Raw genomic sequence first — 22,856 nt, forward strand, 5'->3', positions numbered from 1 at the left:
CCAACCATTTCAAGGTGTTACTAGTATTATTTAGACAAATTCCTTTGTCTAAATAATTTCCAAAATATTTAATGGTGCACCACACAACACAAACATACAAATATACAACCTATCAGAGAGAATTATTTAAAACTCTGTTTTTATTCCTATCCCCCTTGCATTCTCCACCAATTTGTTACTATTTTAGTTTGATAAGGAATAATTCACAGACACCAATTTAATAACAATTTTTAATAAGCAGATTGGTAAAATTTAATTTGCTATATCTTTTTAATGTTTCTTTAAGAATACACTTAGAATATACAATAAAGTATATAATTTCTTATCCTATTATCTCTCCCTCTGGATCTTTTAAGAGAAATAAAGAATAAATGCAGAGTACATTTCCCAGATTCCTATACTTAATTAATATTGTATCAAGTACTTACAATGTAAGTTTTTTAGCTGGCCAGGCTATTGATACTCACAGTGGGGAGGGTAACACTGTGATGTCTTCTGGGTGTGTGTCTCTCTCTCTGCCTCCAAATTGACGATACTGTTGCACCCTGTTTTATAGTTTCCCAAGGGCAATCAAGGACAAATGTTCTTTTCTGATTGGTCATAGATTGAAGCTCTTTTCCTCAAATATGGTTTTGTCCCAGAATAAATAAATAACAAAAGGTATCACCAAAAATATCTCCAAAGAAAGCTCTTCACCATCAGCCGAACAATTTTTATAAGGAACGGGACCGCATCAGCAAGCCTTAGACGATGTGTTCAGTACCACAATCAAGCCGTCCGGTCTTCTTGATCATTTGCGGCCTGTGACCAAATTATTTTGCAAAGTCCATCATCCGGTGTTACCAAAATGTATTGTTTATATTGCCCTTTAAATGAAACTTATGATAGTTGTAAAAAATTCATTGTGAATGACTCTTGTGAATTCAAAACAAACGACTCGACAGTGGCCGTGTTTCGCAGCCACTAGGCTGCTTCATCAGGAGAGTCTATGGAAAAAGCAGAACAGAAAAAATATTTTATAATACGACATAATAAACTATGTAAAATGACCATACTTAGCTTCAGATGGTGTAGCGACCTGTTCAGACAGGACACCAAGTCTCCATAAGTCTTTTTGAAAACGCCAGGCTAGAGACCGCTTCAGACTAGTAACAGAGATTAAATAGCCCGCTCTTTTCGTGGGCGTCATGACGACATCAGACGTCTACTATCTCCTTGTAACTAGATGCTCTCTCAAAAAATCAGTGATACAGTCAGCTGCTCAGATAGAACCATTAGCGAAACAGTTAATGTGTTCCTGTAAAAATACTTGCACTTTAAGTTCCAACGTGGTATTTAAGTCTGCCGGTGTATAGTGTCCAGGGAGTGAATCCATCGTTCTTCTGCCTTCAGTAGAATTCTATCAAAATCGCCACCTCGCCATGATGGAGAAAATTGTTCTAAGACACACATAGTAATAAAATATTTCAAAACTACAAACATCAAATAGCATGCAATAAACAAAATAAATAAGGATAAAAAAAATCACCTGTTCCTCCATACCTGGGAATGTTTGATTTCCAGTCATCCTGAGATTGTTACAGATTAATGAAGGGAGTGGGAGGGAGGCATGCACACTTTCTCCTGACATACATTAACACACTCATCTACTCACACATGCTCACACACATTCTCTCGCCCATATTCTCTTTCACAGATACATACACACAAAAACAGTTCTTTCTCCTATATGTTCTCTCATACTCGCTCTCATATGCTGTTTTTCTCACACGTACAAACATGCTTTCTCTCTCTCCCTCTAACATAGAGGCAGCAGTAACTTCATCCTTGGGCCTGCGCAGCATCTCTCACACATGTATGCTGTCGCTCTGTCACACATGTATACATATATTCTCTCTTTCCCTCTCTGGAATATGCAGGCAGCAGCAGCCTCCTCTTTGGGCTCACCACGCACACATGCATGCTTTCGCTATCACACACAGGCTCTTCACCTGCTCTCTCCTTGGAACGTGTAGGCAGCAGCTGCAGCCTCCTTGGGCCCACACATCATCACTCACTTATACACTCAAGCTCTCATGCATGCTATTTCTCACACTCACACATAGACTAGCTCTCAAATGCTCACGCTCACACATGCTCTTGCTCACAGACAGACACACAAGCTGTTATACATGCTATTGTTCACACACATATACAAGCTTTCATACATGCTGTTGCTCACACTTACACTTTTGCTCACTTACATATAAGCTCTCATACACACAACGCATCATGCTCTCACACTCTCTCTATCTCTGGAATGTGCACAGTACAGGCAGCAGTAGTTGTCCTCTTCAGCCGTGCAGCCCAGCCCGATGCAGCAGCTTTCTTCCTTAGGCAGTGGGCCCAGACTGAAGTGGCAGCCTCCTCTCACACGCGGAGTCGAGCTGACACCAGTCTTTCTCATTCACCAGATAGCGTCCTCTGCTGGTGGCAGCCCAGTGGGGCCCCTTCTGGCTGCAGGAGAAATGTTGGCATCGCTGCTGAATCTTCCTATTGCTGGCGGAGAGTGGGAACCCCACCAGCACATCATTTTGCAGCACCGTGGATTTTCCTGCAAGCAGGGTATGGGAACCCTGCAGGCTTTAAAAATCAAAAGATTATGAGCTCACTGAAAGAAGACAGTATGAACCTGAATATTAAAAATTTTCAATAGATTCTTCACACAGTGTACACAGTATACAAAAATTTTGCTTTCTTGTATTCATAAGGAATTGCAAAAGTTGATTACAGATGTATTGATTGGTGGTTTGTGGAATAGGTGGTCTGAAGAGATCTGGGAACTTTACTTGCTTGTTTTAGAAATTTGAAAAAAATCTCCTCCAATATGTACCTTAGAGAGATGCAATTTAAATTTTTACACAAGGCATATGTTTCTCCTACTGCTGCTTTTAAGGCACATATTTCTCAATCAGAAACCTGTTTAAATTGTTTAAAGGAGAAAGGTACTCTAACTCGTGCTTTTTGGTTATGTCCTGTGATCTTGAGGTTTTGGAAGAAGATCTTGAATTATGTAGGAACCCTTTTGGACTGTTCCATCCCCCCTAGGCTGGAAGTGATACTTTTATAGAATAGAACTGTTCAATTATTTGGGAAAATGAGATGATAGACATTTGGTTAAAAAAACTGCTGATACAGGGGAAAAGGTTGATTTTTATTGGTGTGGAGAGAGGTCTGTTTACCCTCCTTTTGGCAGTGTATAACGCTATACATGATATGTTTATGGAATCATGGACAGCCCATACATCCTTCAAATTTAAGAAAAGTTTCCTAGACATTTGGGATAAATATCTTCAGAGCCTTTCAGGCAGGTTTTGAAGTTTGATATTGAATACTTTGTAACTCCTTGTAAACATATACCTTGAGACTGATAACATAGAGTTGCTGAATCCTTGAATATTTTGGCTAAACATTTGTAGGGAGGGTGGGTTAGGATCGGGGGGGGGGGGGGAGATAATAGAGGCAGATAACAATTGAGATCTGGATGCACCAGAACAAAGGCATCTAGGTCTGTTACTTATGTTTTTTTAAGAGAGATAGATTTGGAGTGTTTTAAAGGGGGAAAACTTGGGAAGCCATCTGATTATAAGTGAGGAACAGTGCTTGTTTAAAATCAGTGAAGCGTGTCTTTACAATGGCTATAATATATGATGATTTATATTGTTTTCATTTCTGACTTTTTTCGAAGCATTTTGTTCTTGTGTTTTCTTAATAAAGATATTGAATACTATAAATGAAATGCATAGAGAGACGGCCACTGCAACGGTTTTTTGTTTTGGGGGGAGATACTTGCTACTCCCAAAATTTAGCCTCCTGAGCAGTGGCGTAGCCACGGGTGGGCCTGGGTGGGCAGCTGCCCACCCAATTTAGACCCAGGCCCACCCAACTGACACCAGAACTGCAAGGCTGTCGCGGGATCCCATCCCCGCGACAGTGAAGAGGAGAACCCATGCTTGGCACGCCATCACGGCACACGTGGGGAAGCGGTCCTACAACCATATGGCCGACCGATCTTCCTGTTTGCGGGGGGAGGGGGGGAGCGGAAGCGCTGTGCACAGCTTCCACTTCCTCCCCCCAGAGCAGGAAGATCAGCTGGCCTCTCCTGCTGCCACTGGCCTCCTGCGTACAGCCAACCGATCTTCCTGCTGGGGGGGGGGAAGAAGAGCGGAAGCGCGCCGCTCTTCTTCCCCCCCCCCCCAGCAGGAAGATCGGTCGGCTGTACGCAGGAGGCCAGTGGCAGCAGGAGAGGCCAGCTGATCTTCCTGCTCTGGGGGGAGGAAGCGGAAACTGTGCGCGGCGCTTCCGCTCTCCTCCCCCCCCCCCCCAACAGGAAGATCGGTCGGCCATACGGCCCGAAGATAGCAGGAGGCCAGTGGCAGCAGGAGAGGCCAGCTGATCTTCCTGCTCTGGGGGGGAGGAAGCGGAAACTGTGCACAGGCTTGAATGTGTATGTGAGGATGAGAATGGGAGCCTTGTGTGTGTGTGGGTGAAAATCGGACCCTGGGTGTGTATGGGAGTGAGAATGGAGTCTTGAATGTGTGTGGGTGATAATGGAAGCTTGAATATGTGGGTGAGGTTGGAAGCTTGAATGTGTGTATATATGGGTGAGGATGGAAGCTTGAATGTGTGTATATATGGGTGAGAATGGGAGCCTGGGTTTGTGTGTGTGGGTGAGAATGGAAGCTTGAATATGTGGGTGAGAATGGGTGCTTGAAAGTGTATGTGTGGGTGAGAATGGGACCTTAAATGTGTGTATGTGTGGGTGAGAATGGGAGAATGGGTTTGTGTGTGTGGATGAGAATGGGTGCCTGGATGTGCGTCTGTGTGTGCATAAGAATATAAGCCTGGGGAGGGGTGAGAAAGTGAGAGCTTGTATGTGTGTCTGCAGAGAATGTGAGCTGGGGGGGGGGGAGCATATGAGAGTGAGAGCCTGAGTGTGTGAGGGAGTCTGTGAGAGAAAGCATTTATGTATATATGTGTGTGTGTGTGGAAGGGAAGAAGACAGTAGTAGAAAAGACACTGAAGAGGAATTAGGAAATGAGCGACAAGGGAAAAAATGGGAAAGAGAGACCAGGACTAACTGATTAGAAAAATACAAAGATCAGACAACAAAGGTAAAAAAAAAGAGAGAGAGAGATGTTAGCAATTTAAATATGTCATCTTTGGGAATGTGCATTCTTATATTTTTGTATTTTGCTCTTTCTTAAGTATTCCACTGTTCAGACATTTTAGTTTCTCAGGCTTTCTATTTTGGCTTTATCTACATGTTTCTGTTTCTAATTTATAGTCTCTTATTTCTATATTAGGTAAGGGTCGGTCTCAGTTTTGCCTGTTTGTGACAGAAATGCAGTATTTCTAGCATATAGTTTCTCTGTAGTAGTAGTCCAGCCTGTTCTGTTATTCCCGTAGGTGATGTATTAATGTTCTAGGGCCTGGTGTAGTATTTGCATTGCTGCTTTTTCATAAGGTTGCTGTTATTTGAATCCTGAGAGTCAGTGCTGTGATTGTTTGGCAAAGTTCCAGATGCCTCTTTCTTTGCAAGAGTTTGTTACTTCACAAAATAGCAGTGGAGGGTTATTTTTTGCTGAGATGACACCAGAATTTGAATTTTTTTTTTCATGTTACTTGTAATGTGAATTGCCCTAGCTCTGCGCTGCACCTGTTCTGATGATTAATTATATTTTATTGTATTTATGAAGATTTCTGGGTTTCTGCAAAGATGGTTCATGAAAGAATACATTAATTTTTGTTTTATTATATGATTGGATTTGATTGTTTTCTATACTTGAAATAATTGAAGTAAATTATTTTAAAGTTTCATACATGACACATAATGGCTGTTGCAAACTACTTAGAAAGCCATTCTAGGGTGCAGTATATATGGCATTATTTATCAGTAAGAAAACAACTAGTAGACCTGCATGCCTTGTGCCCACCTATGTTAACCTTGTGCCCACCCAAAAAATCAATTCTGGCTACGCCACTGCTCCTGAGGCAGCCACCTTACTCTGACTCATAGAACCAAGAAGCTGAAAAAAAACATGTGATGGGAGCGATGGGCCCACTGGGGGGAAACCCGATCCCCCAATAGGCCAATCCGCCCCTGGATGCCTAATACACTTGCACTGGCCCTGTGTGCTGACAACCTGCACAATCAAGATGTCTTTCTACATTTGTAACTATTATGCCCGTGTGTGCAACGTATGAACTCACTATTAACTTTCATTGGGGCCTTTTAGCAGATGATCCCCTTGTCCTCCAAAGACTGGTTGCGATCCTGATGAGATTAATGGGTCCCATAGTAAGGCTCTCTCAGTCCCTCTTGACCATGTCACTCAGGCTTCCCTTGGTTACTCATGTGCTCCCTATGCTTGAAGCTTTGATTGGTGCTACTTCTCACAAATTTCAAAGTTGTGCTAAGTCTACCTCTTTATCGGTTACCATGTGTCAAGTATATGTGCATGCACTTTTCTATGTCTGTATTAAGTCTTTTAGCTTACATTTCTGCTCCTAAAATTGAGGCAACATGTGATAATACTTTGGTACTGCTGTCATGGTGTTTGCATTTTTTCCCATTAATTTCTGTGGAGTTGGCAGTGAATAAATGTTTCAGGGCTTATGTAGATGTGGTGGCATGGAGACTGAAATATGGACAGTTACTTTTTTAGTTTCTTGCTGATATGTCTATGGCTTGTTGTGATTTCCCCAATTGTTTCTGTGGGGAGCCATCATCTAATCAACTTTGTATGTTAGAAATGGGGTATGAAGTTCTTGCATATTGTATTGAGACTGCTAATGCATTTCATGACTTGTGATCTTATGGGCTAAACTTCTTTATATGCTCATAATTGCCCAGTTTGCTTCTATTCAACCTCCTGAGCAGCCTCTACTTAACCTTTAAATAGTGCTTTTAAAAAGAGGTTACTAGGCTTCCCCTGTAGCTATTAGCCTTGGCCTCCTTTCTGGCTTCAGACTGGATCAGTTGAACTTCTGGAAAACAAGATTGGAAAGATGCTTGCTATTGAATAAACAATTTCCAAAGGTGTTTTTATATTAAACCTGTATGTTGAAAGAGAGAAAAAGATAAGAGATCTGTGCCAGTGAGAGTATGTGAAGGGATCTACACTGGGATAATTGTGTGTTGCTCAATTCCCAGTTCTTATTTTTTTTCTCTCATCCCCCCCCCCCCCCAGTCCTTTCTCCTTCCTCTACTCAATCCTTAGTCTTTTCTCTTCTCCCTACTTGCCCCAAGTAAACCCCACATCAAGCCTTGGTCATCCCCTGCAGTGCCACCACCCGACCAGTTAGCCTTCTTTAAGCCTTGAATTCCCTGCCTCAGCCATTTTTTTTTTTAAACTCACATGCATAACTTTGTTGATAAATTATAAAGCTGCTCTTGGTCATGCACATAAGCCATTCCACAGTAAAGAATGTCTAATAAAATAAAGACAGAAAATGTATATTTGTACAGCATTTAATAATATTTAATGCACATAAACTCCTCTTTATAAAACTTGTGTGGAAATCTGAGAATCTTAACCAATTATCTCATTGTTTAGTCTTTCTGATGTAGAGTCTATCAAAGGAGCAGATTGTTCATGCTAACTGTAATCATTTTTTTGAGTATAGCAAGCCAATTTGAATAAAAACAATAAAAAAAAATTGCATTTAGTAATTTGTTACTGATGGCAGAACCTGGAGACAGTTGTCTCACTGAAAATGAATTGATTGAGGCTTTTGGAAGAGGGTCGAATGACCAAGTATCTTTTATCCAAAGTTCTGTGTTGGTTTTGTTTAATTTTGTGTAGCATAGACATCAACAAATTGTTTCTAGGGATTAATCCCGAGGAAGACACACCAAGAGTCCAACAGTTTCTACTCTGAGCTCCTCAGTTTAAAGCACCATAAAACAAATATCAAATTTAATTTTCTTTTGAACGCTGAGCCACATATTGCTAATTTTCTTCTCTTTTAAATGCAAGGTTGGCAATTTTTGTTCTGCTGTTACTTAGTCTGTTTCTTAGCTTTTTGCTTTTTCTTTGCAGGATATGGAATGCCTTGACTGATAATTATGGTAATATTATGCCAGTTGACTGGAAATCATCCCACACCAGAGCCTTACACTTACCAACGCTGAACCTTTCAGAAAAAGGGGTATGTTCTGTGCTAGACTTCTTAAGAACAGCAATAACTTGATTAGCTAGTTTTATGCCTGAGTAATTAGTAACAAAAAAAAAAAGTTTTAAATCTATAAAAATACATACATGCTGAACCAGCAGCTTATATTTATCCTTTGTATCAGTCTCTCACTTCTAATGATGACTCACTGTGTGTTCTGATATGAACAAAATTTACCATAGATAGATAAATATATCTGTTATCAATTTCTTTCTCTACCAGCAGAGTCAGTGATATAGTGGTCATGATGAAAGAGGGAAATCAAAATCAGCAGATGTCAACTTGATCTATATCATGAATATTGGGCCTAATGGTTTTTCACAGTGAAAGTAACTCCCATAGGATATTTCCTTATGAAATAAGCTCATTGGACTGTAAAATCTTTATGGAGCCAAACCACTCAATATCTTATATATCTATCCATATCATGGAAGAGCTTAGAGCCTTGTCTTGATGGCTGTTCCATTCCAATTTGATTCTTCTTCTACCACAGATGCATCCAACCTGTGCCGTGGAGCTGACAAAGGCTTCACACTTGGTCATGGTCCCTACAGGAAAAATCACTACACACCTGGAGCTGAGGACTTATCTGAATGCTCTAAAAGCTTTTAGAGATCAGGTGGCCAACAAAATTATCCTAGTTTAGAGAGACAATCAGGTAGTTATATTTGGCATAAGCAGTTAGGGAGGTACAGGTTCTCTCCTGTTTTGGGAAGCAGTCAATGTGCTGAACTGGACCATTTTTTCATGGAGTGGACTTGAAAGTCACATACACTTGGTAAGGAAGTATAATGTTTTGGGAAACATTTTTTCTGATGGGGACACTCCCAAAGTGGATCTGTTTGCAATAGTCATGAATATAAAGGTACAGAGAAAAATGCAAGAAAACAATTGAAGATTAAAAGTTAAAATAATGGGGTAATTAACTTAACAAATTGTATAGTCTGAATATATAACTATGTATAATTAAAAACTACTAAACGATTGGAAAACCTTTACTATAACACAAAATATCAAAATGTTCTAGAGTAAATAATATATCAAATCATATATTGAATAATAAAAATATGCGAACCAGTTCTCAAAAACACAATAAAGTTCCCAAAACCTTCTCAAGGGCAAAGGTATCCTGTAATTTTGAAAGCTGATAATTCTAGAAGAGTATAAAATGCAATGGTATGACTTAAGTATAAAATCATATATTGATTTTCCTTTTTAGGAATGACTGTGGTTACCAGAACAATTTCAGCACAACATCTTTCAGTGTATATTTATGCCAATGTTGGTTCTGTCATAAGAATATAAGAAATTGCCATGCTGGGTCAGACCAAGGGTCCATCAAGCCCAGCATCCTGTTTCCAACAGAGGCCAAACCAGGCTGCAAGAACCTGCAAGTACCCAAACACCAAGAAGATCCCATGCTACTGATGCAATTAATAGCAGTGGCTATTCCCTCAGTAAACTTGATTAATAGCAGTTATTGGACTCCTCCTCCAAGAACTTATCCAAACCGTTTTTGAACCCAGCTACACTAACTGCACTAACCACATCCTCTGGCAACAAATTCCAGAGCTTAATTGTGTGTTGAGTGAAAAAGAATTTTCTCCAATTAGTCTTAAATGTGCTACTTACTTCATGGAGTGCCCCCTAGGCCTTCTATTATCCGAAAGTGTAAATAACTGATTCACAAGACCTCTCATGATTTTAAAGACCTCTATCATATCCCCCCTCTGCCATCTCTTCTCCAAGCTGTACAGCCCTAACCTCTTCAGCTTTTCCTCATAGGGGAGCTGTTCCATCCCCTTTATCATTTTTGTCGCCCTTCTCTGTACCTTCTCCATCGCAACTATATTGTTTTTGAGATGTGGCGACCAGAATTGTACACAGAATTCAAGGTCTCACCATGGAGCGATACAAAGGCATTATGACATTTTCCATTTTATTAATCATTCCCTTCCTTTAAACCATTCCCTTCCTTTAAAATCATGAGAAGTCTAGAATGGATAAATGTGAATTGGTTATTTTAAGGATAATAGAAGGACTACGGGGCACTCCATGAAGTTAGCATGTAGCACATTTAAAACTAATCAGAAAATTCTTTTTCACTCAACGCACAATTAAACTCTGGAATTTGTTTCCAGCGGATGTGGTTAGTGCAGTTAGTGTATGTAGCTGGGTTTAAAAAAAAGTGTTAGATATGTTCTTGGAGGAGAGTCCATTACCTGCTATTAATCAAGTTGACTTAGAAAAAAGCCTCTGCTATTACTAGCATCAGTAGTGTGAGATATTCTTAGTTTTTGGGTAGTTGCCAGGTACTTGTAGCCTGGATTGGCCACTGTTGGAAACAGGATGCTGGGCTTGATGGACCCTTGGTCTGACCCAGTATGGCAATTTCTTATGTTCTTATGTTGACATTTTTAAAAATGAAATAAAATTTATATTTTACAATAGAAAAGTCCAGTTGATCTGCATAGAAATGTGTTGTACAGATGATGCTTAAATTTACAATATGTAATTCCTAGTGTTCAGACAAATGTGTGCTTTGAAGACTGTTTTATTTATCTAAGTTTATACTTGTTTTATCAGTTTCTCTTGTTCCTTTTAGGTAAATGACAATTTGAACCTTGACCTCTCAGATGATGAAGAACTGAGGGAACAGCTGGATATGCATTCTATCATTGTCTCCTGCATTAATGATGAACCATTATTCACAGCTGAACAGGTAGAGAATGAGGCACAGAACTTAAGAAAGTGTGCAGTAATGTATGATATTTTTGTGTGAAAAAAATGCAATCATTGCTATATTCCAGGACGTTCTTAGGAGCCCATTGGTAAATTATTAAAAAAAATAAATAAATAATAGAGGCCAATATTCAGTAGCGACTTACCTGGTTAAGAAAGCTGGATAAGTGCAGATATCTGGATTTATCTGGTAAAGTTAGACCTGAAGGCAATACAATTACAGTAATGTGAGACGTACCTAACGGACCGATACAGTAAAATGGCGGGAGAGCGGGCGCACAGGCCACTCTCCTGTGCGCGCAATACAGTATTTTAATTCATTTAAATTAGGCCCAGCGGTAAAATGAGGCGCTAGGGACACTACCGTGTCCCTAGCGCCTCTTTTTTGATGGAAGTGGCGGCTGTCAGCGGGTTTGACAACCGATGCTCAATTTTGCCGGCGTTGGTTCTTGAGCCTGCTGACAGCCACGGGTTTGGAAACCGGACGCCGGTAAAATTGAGCATCCGGTTTTCGACCCGCCAGCTGCGGGCCCATTTTAATTTTTTTTTAGTTTTTTAAACTTTTAAATATCGCCATGATATTAAGTCGGAGGGTGCCCGGAGAAATTAGCGCCTACCTTTGGGTAGGCGCTAATTTCTGAAAGTAAAATGTGCGGCTTGGCAGCACATTTTGCTTTCTGAATTGCGCGGGGAATACCTAATAGGGCCATCAACATGCATTTGCATTTTGCGGGCGTTATTAGATTCGGGGTTGGTTAGATGCGCTTTTTGGAGGTGCTATTACCCCTTACTGTATAAGGGGTAAAGCTAGCGTGTCCAAAACGCGCGTCCAAATGCCGGCTAACAGTGCCCTCTGTCGGAGCGCACTGTACTGTATCGGCCCGTAAGTAAGAAGATGCTATAGACCAGGGGTGGCCAACTCTGGTCCTTAAGAGCCAAAAATAGGCCTGGTTTTCAGGATATCAACAGTGAATTATGCATGTGATACATTTGCATGCACTGCCTCTCTTGTATGCAAATATATCTCATGCATATTCCTTGAGGTTTCCTGAAAACCAGGCTTTTTTGTGGCTCTTTAGGACCAGAATTGCCCACCTCTGCTATAGACTGTGGCCATTGAGAGGACTCGTCTGAAGAAGAACGGATATTCTAAGGCAGCGATTGACACCTTGCTCCGAGCATGCAAGTTTTCAACGTCTCTTACTTACATACGAATATGGAGAATATTCGAAGCCTGGTGTGAGGTCTGTGACATCTTTCCGCGGACAGTCAAAATCCCCATGATCCTGGAATTTCTGCAGGACGGACTGAAGAAGGGATTGTCTCTCAACTCCCTCAAGGTTCAGGTGGCCGCACTGGCCTGCTTCAGAGCCAAAGTGGACGGCATCAGTCTATCATCCCATCCAGACGTCTCCCGCTTCCTGAGAGGGGTCAAGCAAATCCGACCATCTCTAAAGTGGCTGGTGCCCCTTTGGAATCTTAGTCTAGCACTAGATTTCCTAGCGGGAACTTCCTTCAGACCAACTCGCAGTCTGTCGCTACGGCTCCTGACTTTGAAGACTGTATTCCTAGTGGCAATATGTTCAGCCCGTCGCATCTCCGAGCTTCAAGCACTCTCCTGTTGGGAACCGTTCCTCAGATTCACACCAGAATCCATACAACTTCGCACTTTCCCCTCCTTCGTCCGAAGGTGGTTTCTCATTTCCATCTAAACCAAACCATCTCGCTGCCATCTCCAGACGAATATAAGGACTCTGAAGACTCACGCTTTCTTCGCCATCTTAACGTGAGCAGACTCCTAGTCTGATACCTGGAAAGATGGGAATCTGTACGAAAGACGGACCACCTATTCGTCCTTCACAGCGGGAAGAAACAAGGGGAAGCGGCCTCACGGGCAACCATAGCCCCACTGGATCAAAGAAGTAATCAAGGCGGCCTACGTAGAGACAGGGAAGCCTCCACCTCTACAAGTCAAGGCACATTCTCCAAGGGCCCAGGCAATGTCCTGGGCAGAAACTAAGATGCTGTCACCCGCCGAGATCTGTCGGGCAGCGACGTGGTCCTCCATACACACCTTCTCGAGGTTCTACCGCCTGGATGTCCAGGCCCGGGAGGACACATCATTTGCAAGGACAGTACTAAGTGGGCCATGGGCAGCCTCCCACCCGGTTCGGGAGTAACTTTTGTACATCCCATTGGTCCTGAGTCCATCTGCCACACGCTAGGAAATGGAGAAATTACTTACCTGATAATTTCGTTTTCCTTAGTGTAGACAAATAGACTCAGCATCCCGCCCACGGCTGCTCCAAAATCTGGAAACCTCGGGTGACAATCCCCGAGAGCAAAACAAGCACGGTAAGCCAAGTTTTACCCCTAGTTCAAGAAACCCATAGTTGCTGGGTGTTGGCGTTTTTCAGTTGAGTGCACTGGTGGTCTCAATTGGGAAATCATTTAACAGTCCAAGTTAATCAAGTTAACCAAGTTATTAAAACACACATATATCCACAATTGCTTTTCAAGGAGAATACTGAAGAGCTAAGCTTCCTGCACGGGTATATGTAGGCTGATGTCAGATTGAAATCTGACTCCGTGTCCCAACTGCTCTCAGGAGTACACTATACCCATTGGTCCTGAGTCCATCTGTCTACACTAAGGAAAACAAAATGATCAGGTAAGTAATTTCTCCAATGCATTTCTACCAGCAGATGGAGCAAACTGACGTCACAGTATTTATACCCCTGCAGTGACATCAGCCTGCAAGTATTCTCAGTCTCTAGCAGATGGTGGACATCTCCCTATTGGGGATTGCTTTGATTAAAAAAAAAAAGAAAAAAAAAAGGATAAATAAGGAAAATAAATTTGCCCCGCTTTCCATCTGTGATGCCAAAAGGTCCCTCCCCCAGTTGAGAATTCCTGAGGTGATTTCCGTAGGCCCTGAGATGAGTGCCTTGGTCTGGTAGCTGGTTTTTCAGCCGGTGTGGACTTAGCTGTTAAGCAGCTAAAAGGCAGTGGGTGCAGGAAGCAGAGTGCAGTGGTGACGGCAAATGCTTCTCTCCCTGCAGCCGGAGCCCATCTCTATACTCTGCCAGTTAAGGCTGAGCTCAGGTAAGCTTGAAAAAAAAAAAGATAGACAGAGGAGGAGGGGTGTTTTGCTGTAGGGCTTCCTCCTTCCCCTTGTCTCCTTGCTCGGCATGCCATTCCGATACTTCATGGTAGGTCGAGGGATGTAGGCAGCCTGGCGAGTTGAGCAACCTCTGTACGCTAGGTTCCACTCTTGAGCTTTTTTTTTTGCTGCGTGCCACGTGGTGGGCCTCAGCGGCGTTTCATATGCTGTCTACAGAATTGTCAGTTCAGTGTATGCATCTAGGTGTCCATCCAAGTTGTATGTCCAGTTTTTGATGCTTAGGCAGGTCTAGTAGTCTGTGCATCCAAGTTAAGTGGTGCCTTAAGTGGCCGTCCGCTTATCTATGTGCACAAGTTGAGCGTTTGTGTTCTTTTACTATATCTATCCTAGGGACGCCTAAGTCTTGGGTGCCTAGGCATTGGGATGCCTATGTGTGAGACAACTAAGTGTTGAACTTCTAAATTTTTGGATGCCTAGGTTGGATGCCTAGAATTTTTGGATGCCCCCCCCCCCCCCAAAAAAAAAAAGTTAGACTCGCACTTTCAGCTGTGATCAACACGTTGCCAGTTTAATGGCGTCTATATCTAAGAAACCTAAGTGCCTTTGCCTTTGTACTGCCTGTCATATTCTGGCATCTCAACCAGGAGTGGCCGCTGACTTGTTCCAGCTCTGTTTGGAGGCTCAGGGAGAATTATCTTCCTCTGATTTCACTAAGCCTGGTTCTTCCCAGCCAGATGTAGGTCTGGATAAAGACTTTTCAGGTGGGGCACTTGATTTTGGAACTCCCCTAACTGGCTCTTCAGCAGGGGAAAGCAGTTCAGTGAGTACGCCTCAGTTACCTCCTGGTCTGGATAGTTCTACGTTTTCATGGGTAGAATTTTTCCAGGGATTGCAATCCTTTCTTCATGCACAGTCCTCAGCCCCGTCCAGTGCTCCCAGGTCAGAGTCACAGGTGCAAACCTTGCCTGGACCTACTGGTAAGCGCCGGAGTACTCCTAGAACGGCAGCGGGACTACCCAGTAGAGATCCAGATGGCATCGATGATGACACCGATCTAGACTCTCTTGAGGATAGTAAAATTCCTCCAGGATTAGATCTGAATAGGATCATGCTACAGTTCTTCCATAGAGATGAATTGCCGGCCCTGATTTCCCAGACCTTGCAAATGCTGGAGGTCCCTGGGGCAGGTTCCATGTCTGAGCCATATAAAAAAAAATCCCATTTTGGTTTCTCTGCATAAATCCTCTTGTTTTTTTCCCTGTGATGGAGGCCATTCAAGAATTGATTGATCTTGAGTGAGGTGCCCCAGAAGCTAATTTCAAAGGAGGTTGGGTTTGGAAAGCCTGTACCCTTTGGATCTAGTGGTGAGAGAGCGTTTGTTTTCTGAAGGTGGATGCACTTGTATGTGCAGTCTCCAAGCAGATGACTATCCCCCGTGGAGGGAGGAGCGACCTTGAAGGATGTATATGATAGAAGGATTGAAACTATCCTTAAGCAGGCATTTGAAGCAGTGGCAATGACTTTGTAAATAGCTTCTTGTTGTTCCCTGGTGCCTCGCGCTTGTTTACTTCTCTGTCAACAGGTTGATGACTCTGGGGTGAATTCCAGGGCAGTTATGGAGCCAGCGGCCGCCACCTTGGCAGATGAAGGCTGCGATTTGATCCGCACTTTGACCAGAGGAGTAACTTTGGTAATAGCAGCCAGGCATCAGTTATGGCTGAGAAATTGGTTGGCCGATGCAACCTCCACGGCTAACCTCATGAAATTATCCTTTAAAGGCTCGCTTTTGTTTGGGAGTGAGTTGGAGAAACTGGCCAGTAAGTGGGGCGAATCACCGGTTCCTCGATTACCGGAGGATATGAAGCTATTGCCATGCTCCTTTAGCATGAGAAGTCATGCTAGGGGATCCAAGCGGTTTCCAACCCTTAGACGCCGATCTTTCAGAAGACTTGACCTTTTGATAGATCTCAGTCCTTTCATCCTAGACAGCCCAGAAGGGGCCTGGGTAGTGGATCCTCCTGAGCTTCCCAGTGAAGGTTTGCTGACCCAGCCTCAGGAGCAGGAGATAGGGGGACACCTCTCTCTCTCTCCTATCAAAGCTGGGTCGAGATCACAACAGATCAGTGGGTCCTGGAGGTGATACAAGAAGGATATGTGCTGGAGTTTCGCAGTATTCCTCGCGATGTGTTCATAGTCTCTCCCTGCTATTCCCCGCAAAAGAAGCAGGCAGTGAAGGATACATTGGCAAGGCTCCTCAGTCTGAGGGCTGTGATTCCGGTGCTCATGTCTCAAGAAAATAAGGGGTGATAGTCAATTTATTTCATTGTGCCCAAGAAAGAGGGATCATTTCGTCCCATCCTGGATCTCAGGGATATCAACAGTCACTTGCAGGTGATGCATTTTTGCATGGAGACCTTGCGCTCTGTTATAATGGCCGTACAGTCGGGGGAATTTCTGACCTCTCTGGACCTGTCTGAAACGTATCTTCACATTCCCATTTGATTAGAGCAGTGGTTCCCAACCCTGTTTTGGGGACCACCCAGCCAGTCAGGTTTTCAGGATATACATAATGAACATGCATGAGAAAATTTGCATGCACTGTCTCCATAACATGCAAATTTTCTTTCATGCATATTCATTGTGGATATCCTGAAAATCTGACTGGCTGGGGGTCCCCAGGAAAGGGTTGGGAACCACTGGATTAAAGCATCAACACGTTTTGCAGTTCACAGGTCTTGGACATTATAAGTTTTGGGCATTGCCTTTTAGTCTGGCCACCACTCCCGGGACCTTTTCCAAGGTAATGATAGTTGCGGAAGAATTGAGAGAGGATGGGATCCTAGTACACCCGTACTTGGACAGTTGGCTGATTCAAGCCAAGTCGTTGGAGGAGAGCTGCCTGGTTACCTGCAAGTGATCTCCCTGTTGCAGGAGCTTGGCTAGGTTGTGAACCTGATCTTTAGCCTGCTCAGTCATTGGAATACCTTGGGGTTTGGTTTGACACGAGGGCAAAGTTTTCTTGCCGGAAGCTCTTATTCAGAAGTTGATGGCACAGCTACATCTATTGATGAACACTCTGCACCCGACTGAATGTTCCTACTTGCAGGTACTTGGTTTAATGGTGGCAACCCTGGAAGTAGTACTGTGGGTGAGAGAGCATGTGTGTCCTCTTCAGTGCTCCCTGTTGTCTCAGTGGAACCCACAGTCCGGACTGGCTAGTACTGACAACGAATGCAAGCCTTCATTGAGGAGCTCACTGTTAGGAACTGACAGTGCAAGGGTGCTAGGATGCAGAAGAGTCTCTCTGGAAAATAGATCATTTGGAAGCCAGGGCTTCCAAATGATCGATTGCATGTTTGCAGTTCGGCAACAGACTGCAGGGTTGAGTGGTTTGGATAATGTCAGACAATGCAATGACTTATGTTTACATAAATTGGCAGGGTGGGACCAAGTGCTAACAAGTGTCGCAGGAGATAGATCAACTTATGTAATAAGCCAAACTACATCTCCAGATGACCTCAGCCTCCAAATGTAAAAGTTATACCAAGGACACAACAAACAGCAGAGACTGTGGATCCATAAAATCTAGAGGATGTGAATGAAGAGAAGAGGCATGGGGGTGGATTGCGGGAATGACAGCTAAACCGACATGATACGAACTCCGTGAATGCCGGTATAGAAAAAACTCAAATAAATAAATAAATAAATAATACCCTTATTCAATAAACATACACACGGTTAATGCGACTCCAACATTGCTCTGTGCTTCAACAGCAGGAGGAAATGTGGAAAAAAGGATTTGCATTCACAAAAAAGCAGGGGAGTAGCTTGCTTGTTGCGGCGGTTACTACCCCAAACCAAATAAGCCTGATACTTCACTTTCAATGCATATCCAGCATAGCTCTCTGCTTCAACGGCAGGGGGGAATGAAGAAAAGAGGATTTATATTCAGACAACAACCAACAAGGACTGAATTGCATAGTCTGGGTAAACAAATAAGTGTGGGAGTAGCTTGCTTATTGCGGCGGTTACTACCCCTAACCAATTAAGCTTGATACTTCACTTAGCAGTGCTGGAGCTGCATCTATCTACATCAATGGCAGGGGTGGAAGGTAACTAGAATCAAAAAGTTACTAATAAGGGCCAAGAGTAACAGATAAGTATGAGAAAAAATAAGTGTGAAAGCTTGCTGGGCAGACTGGATGGGCCGTTTGGTCGTATTCTGCTGTCATTTCTATGTTTCTATGACTATGTTCCTCACAAGTAACAGTCTTTATTCTTATGCTCATAAGGAAGTCTGCTCTTAAAGTTGCAGAGTCCGACTTGCTTAAGTATCCAATTAACTTCGCTTAAATACACTTTCTTCCAGGATGTTACTATAAACACGTCTCTGATTTAAGATTGCAAGGTGAAAATATTTGCAAACATTAGCATTCTTAACTGGCCTGGGAATTCTAACCTAACCTTGAAGACATACATTTTACAACCCTCCCAGTGATCTCTAGAGCTACAAAGAAATACATTTGTCTCTTGTTATCTAGTGTGAGACAGTTTCCAGTCTCAGCAATTTCTCCTGGGCCACATTGGTATTTTTCCATTGAAAAGATGCCTCTAATAAATTTTATTATCTCAGTCCCTCTTTGAGGTCTATGAGCACTGCCTAAAGCATTTCCAACATATACAATCACTCATAGCACATAACCTGTGGAATTCTTCATCTGAAGGGACATTCTGAGGTACCACAAGTGTAGCTGAAAACATGATCTTAGCTATGCTTCTCTTACATAACATTAAAATACATTGAACTGATACACAGAAAACAAGAAGAAATACTGTTACTGTTACATGTATCATTAGTAACCTTTGACCCCCAAATCCCTAGCATTTTCCCCAAACCCATGATGTCCCAAAACGGATTTTCTGTGTCAGAAAAGTGAGTGAGGGGTGATAATAGTGTCTATGGCCTGCATGTTCATTGTAAAGGCTATGCCTATTTTATACTTTTGTTATAAGTTATATGTAAACCGATGCGATGTGCAAACGGATGTCGGTATATAAAATCATTAAAATAAATAAATAAGTGTAATTTCTAATACTCCCATCATTATTAATATAAGAACAGCAAGAAGAATTATTGAATTGGCAAACCCCTCCTTTGTCAGCAAGCAACATATCCAATGCCATGCGATTATCTAAGACTATTTCTTTAAGAGATTTAATTTCTTGTTGCATCAGTCCCATAATTTTCATTGTCTTTCATCATGACTTCCACAATGGCAGAAAGATTCTTTAAAGTATTTTCAAGTTCAAAAACTCCTAAACCAGGAAAAACGGTCCTTAAGACACAATGGATGGGATCATTGTCCAACTGGAGATCAAATAGTGATCTATGTCTCCTCCTGGAGGTAAACCAGTTCTGGTGATGCTTATTTAGAGAAAATAATGGTACAATGTATCCAAAGGAAAACTGAGCAATAGTGTTAAAGGAAATAGTCTTTACTGCTCCCCACGGTAAAAGAACCATAGTAATGAAGTATTATAAATGGATAGTCTGCTGTCATTTACTCTTACCTCAGAGGTGGCAAAGTGGACCTTTGAAATGTTTCCTCCAGTGACAACAGGAAGGCTTAACACTGAGCAGCTTTGTGCCTCAATGTAAGCCTTGGCAAGCAGGAACATGGGGGAAGGGGGTATACTCACCATGAGTGTAATTTCCAGTACACTTGAGGTTGTGCCCATAACCGGTAGAAAAGGTCTCTTGGATGATATTCCCAGCTTCCATAGGGTACAATTGACGAACGACATGTACTGACCTACTTCTTCTGCTATAGTCACAACGAGGCAGAGTCCTGTTGAAGCATGGGGGACAGGTGGGACACTTATGTTTATAGTCCCCACAATACGAGGGATATGCTCCAGGGAGGGCTACCACTTTTGTTGTTAGCCTCGTACAGATGAACAGTCATACTTAGTTCATGGTCAAAACATTCATGTAGAAACTTCCATCATGAGGGCAAACGGTATTTTTAGGTTACGGTCATAGTATCAGTAGAGTTTGCCCAAGGCATGGCATTGTCAGGCTGGAAACACCATCCTGCCTGTTTGGTGCGCAGGGCTAGGGCATACGGATTAGTTGTGGGTAAGAGAGACAGCAGTGGGTCAGGATGGAGGATTCATTGAAAGGTACAGGAACAAATCCAGAGCCATCTGGCTTCAGGTGGTAACATAGCCAACAATCTGAAAGATTCAAAGATTTCTGTAACATTTTGGTATAGGCCAAAATGTCCCAAATTATGGCCATGCTGTTGTGGAATGTAGACAAACCAGAAGAGAAAGCAGGATCATGTTGCTGTAGCACAGAGTCAGTAAGCCCAGAGAGACAGTTCAATGTTCAGGTGCTTCCTGCTCTATCAGCACTGCAGGCTTTCTTACAGTGGGAAAGATGCACCCAGGTAGGGTGTCCTTCTATTCCCTGTACATACAGGATCATTCCAGACGGTGGGTTATGTCCCCCGTCCAGCAGATGGAGTCAGAACAAAAAACTCTCAGGGGAGGACCTATATAGCCACGCCTCCCCTACCTCAATCCTCAGTATAGTTCTGAATCCAGCAGATGTGAGCGGGGGACACGGTGGTCCCCAGCACTTCTTTAGGCCTATTTTTTTCTGAGGGATCAATTTAAAAAAAAAAAAAAAATTAAATTATTATTAATAGGGAGATTGAGTTCCTCAATTAGAGAGTTTAGTTAGAAGGGAGCCAAGTCCTGTGAGCTCCGCTGACAGAACAGGTCCATTCAGCGAGGGACACTGGCCCTTGACAGGAGCTTGCTGACAGGCTGTGCTTTTCCTGTCACTCTCTCTCTCTCTCTCTCTCTCTTCCTCTCCCTGCTGTGTTGCGGTAAGTTTTGTTATTTTTTCATTTTTCAGCCGCCGGTAGGGACAGGATTTTGTAAAGGGTGAAAGTCGGTGGGGCCGACCGCTCCCCCCTAGCCCCGGAGTTTTTCCCCCCCTCCCTCTCGGGGAGTGAACGGAGTCCCGACCTGCAGCCCTGCGAAGACCCATTCCCCGGGGCTGCCGACCGTCGGGAAGGTACATTCCCCGACGGTCTCTTCGGGTCGGTGAGGGGTCCGGAGGCCGTTTGCCTGTGCGCTCCTGTGCCGAAGGTTTCACCGCGCACCGCAGCCGCCCTTCCCCCTCTCCCCTGCCGCGATGCAGAGATCGCCACCCAGCTCAGGCGGCCGGCAAGGGGGTCAGCAGCCCGCGGAGGGGCATTCTTCGAGCTTCCCTGAGGGGGAGTACAGCTCACCTTGTGGGCAGGTCGGAGGGGAGTCGGACCGCGCCGGCAGAAAGCGGCAGGCCCTGTTCCCCCTCAGCGCGGGAAACGGCGGCCATTTTGTTTGCCGATTCGGAGGCAGGTCTCTCAGAGGAAGATATGGACGTGCTGGTCTCGATTTCTCCTCATGGATTGGGGCCTTTGAGCGCAGCGGAACCTGGCAGACAGGGGGAGGATCCCTCGGGGGCCCCCCCTTGGGAGCCCCAGCTTTTTCTCCCAAATTCGTCGTGTTGATGCATAGGGCCTTCTTGCAGAGCAGGGACTCGGGCTTGGAGACCCCCTCCCCCCAAACTGGCCTGCTCGGTCCACCGCCCGGGGGGAGACCCTCCTCTGGGGAGATCTCCATTACCCGCAGGGGGATCGGTTCCATCTCGTGCTCCCTCCGAGACCCCAGCGCCACTGCAGATCCAAACTGCGGGGGATCCGTCGCAGGATCCGGATGCGGACGATCCCACCCTGGCGGCCCAAGTGGAAGGTGACAACCCGAGAGTCCTCCGCATCTTCCAGGCGGCGGAGTTGGATGACCTCATCCCTCACATTCTGCAGGAAATGGACATCGACCCCCCTCCAGATCCGGTGGCACCTGACCCGAAGCTCAAAAGGGGGGATGCTCTTCTAGCGGGCCTACGACCCCTAGCTAAAGCTTTTCCCACTCATCATAACATCTTGCAATTGATCTCAAGGGAGTGGGATACTCCTGAGGCCAACCTTCGGGTCAGGAGAGCCATGGAAAAGTTGTACCCTCTTCCCGCTGACTTCCTGGAGATTCTCAAGGTTCCTGCGGTTGATTCGGCGGTATCCGCTGTTACGAAACATACCACCATCCCTGTTACCGGTGGGACGGCGTTGAAGGATGTTCAAGATCGCAAGCTGGAGGTGTACCTCAAGCGTATCTTCAAGGTCTCAGCGTTGGGGATGAGGGCTGCTATCTGTAGTTCACTGGCGCAGCGCGCGGCTCTTCGTTGGGTACAACAGCTCCTCACATCACAAGCCTTGCCAGATGTAGAGGCTCTACAGGCGGATAGACTGGAAGCTGTGGTCGCCTATGGGGCTGATGCTCTGTATGATCTGTTACGGGTTCTAGCCCGGTCCATGGTGGCGGCGGTGTCCGCTCGCCGACTATTGTGGCTGCGCAACTGGTCGGCCGATGCTTCGTCCAAGACACGCCTAGGTTCCCTTCCATTTAAAGGTAGGTATCTATTTGGAGAGGATTTGGACCAAATTATCAAGTCCCTTAATGAAAATGCCGTACATAAGCTACCAGAAGATCGGCCACGTTCTTTGAGATCTTTTTATTCCTCCAGGAACCGATACCGAAATCAACGGAGGACGCGTCCCGCGAGACAGCAGACACCCCGTGCGCCATCTGCACGATCACACACCTGGAACCGGTCCTTTCATGGGCGCCGCCACGGTAAGGAAGCACAGGGATCAGGTTCCTC

At 44.1% G+C, this 22,856-nt stretch overlaps 1 protein-coding gene across 1 annotated transcript in view; it reads left to right on the forward strand.

Moving 5' to 3' along the window:
• FEZ2 (fasciculation and elongation protein zeta 2) overlaps positions 1-22,856 on the forward strand; it is a 204,408-nt gene that overhangs the window by 63,821 nt on the left and 117,731 nt on the right. The window contains exons 3-4 of the mRNA XM_029593827.1: positions 8,085-8,193; positions 10,823-10,939. Of these exons, the coding sequence (XP_029449687.1) occupies positions 8,085-8,193; positions 10,823-10,939 (226 nt within the window). The remainder of the gene's footprint in view (positions 1-8,084; positions 8,194-10,822; positions 10,940-22,856) is intronic.

The sequence above is a fragment of the Rhinatrema bivittatum genome, chromosome 3 (genome assembly GCF_901001135.1).
Source record: "Rhinatrema bivittatum chromosome 3, aRhiBiv1.1, whole genome shotgun sequence".
NCBI lineage: Eukaryota > Metazoa > Chordata > Amphibia > Gymnophiona > Rhinatrematidae > Rhinatrema > Rhinatrema bivittatum.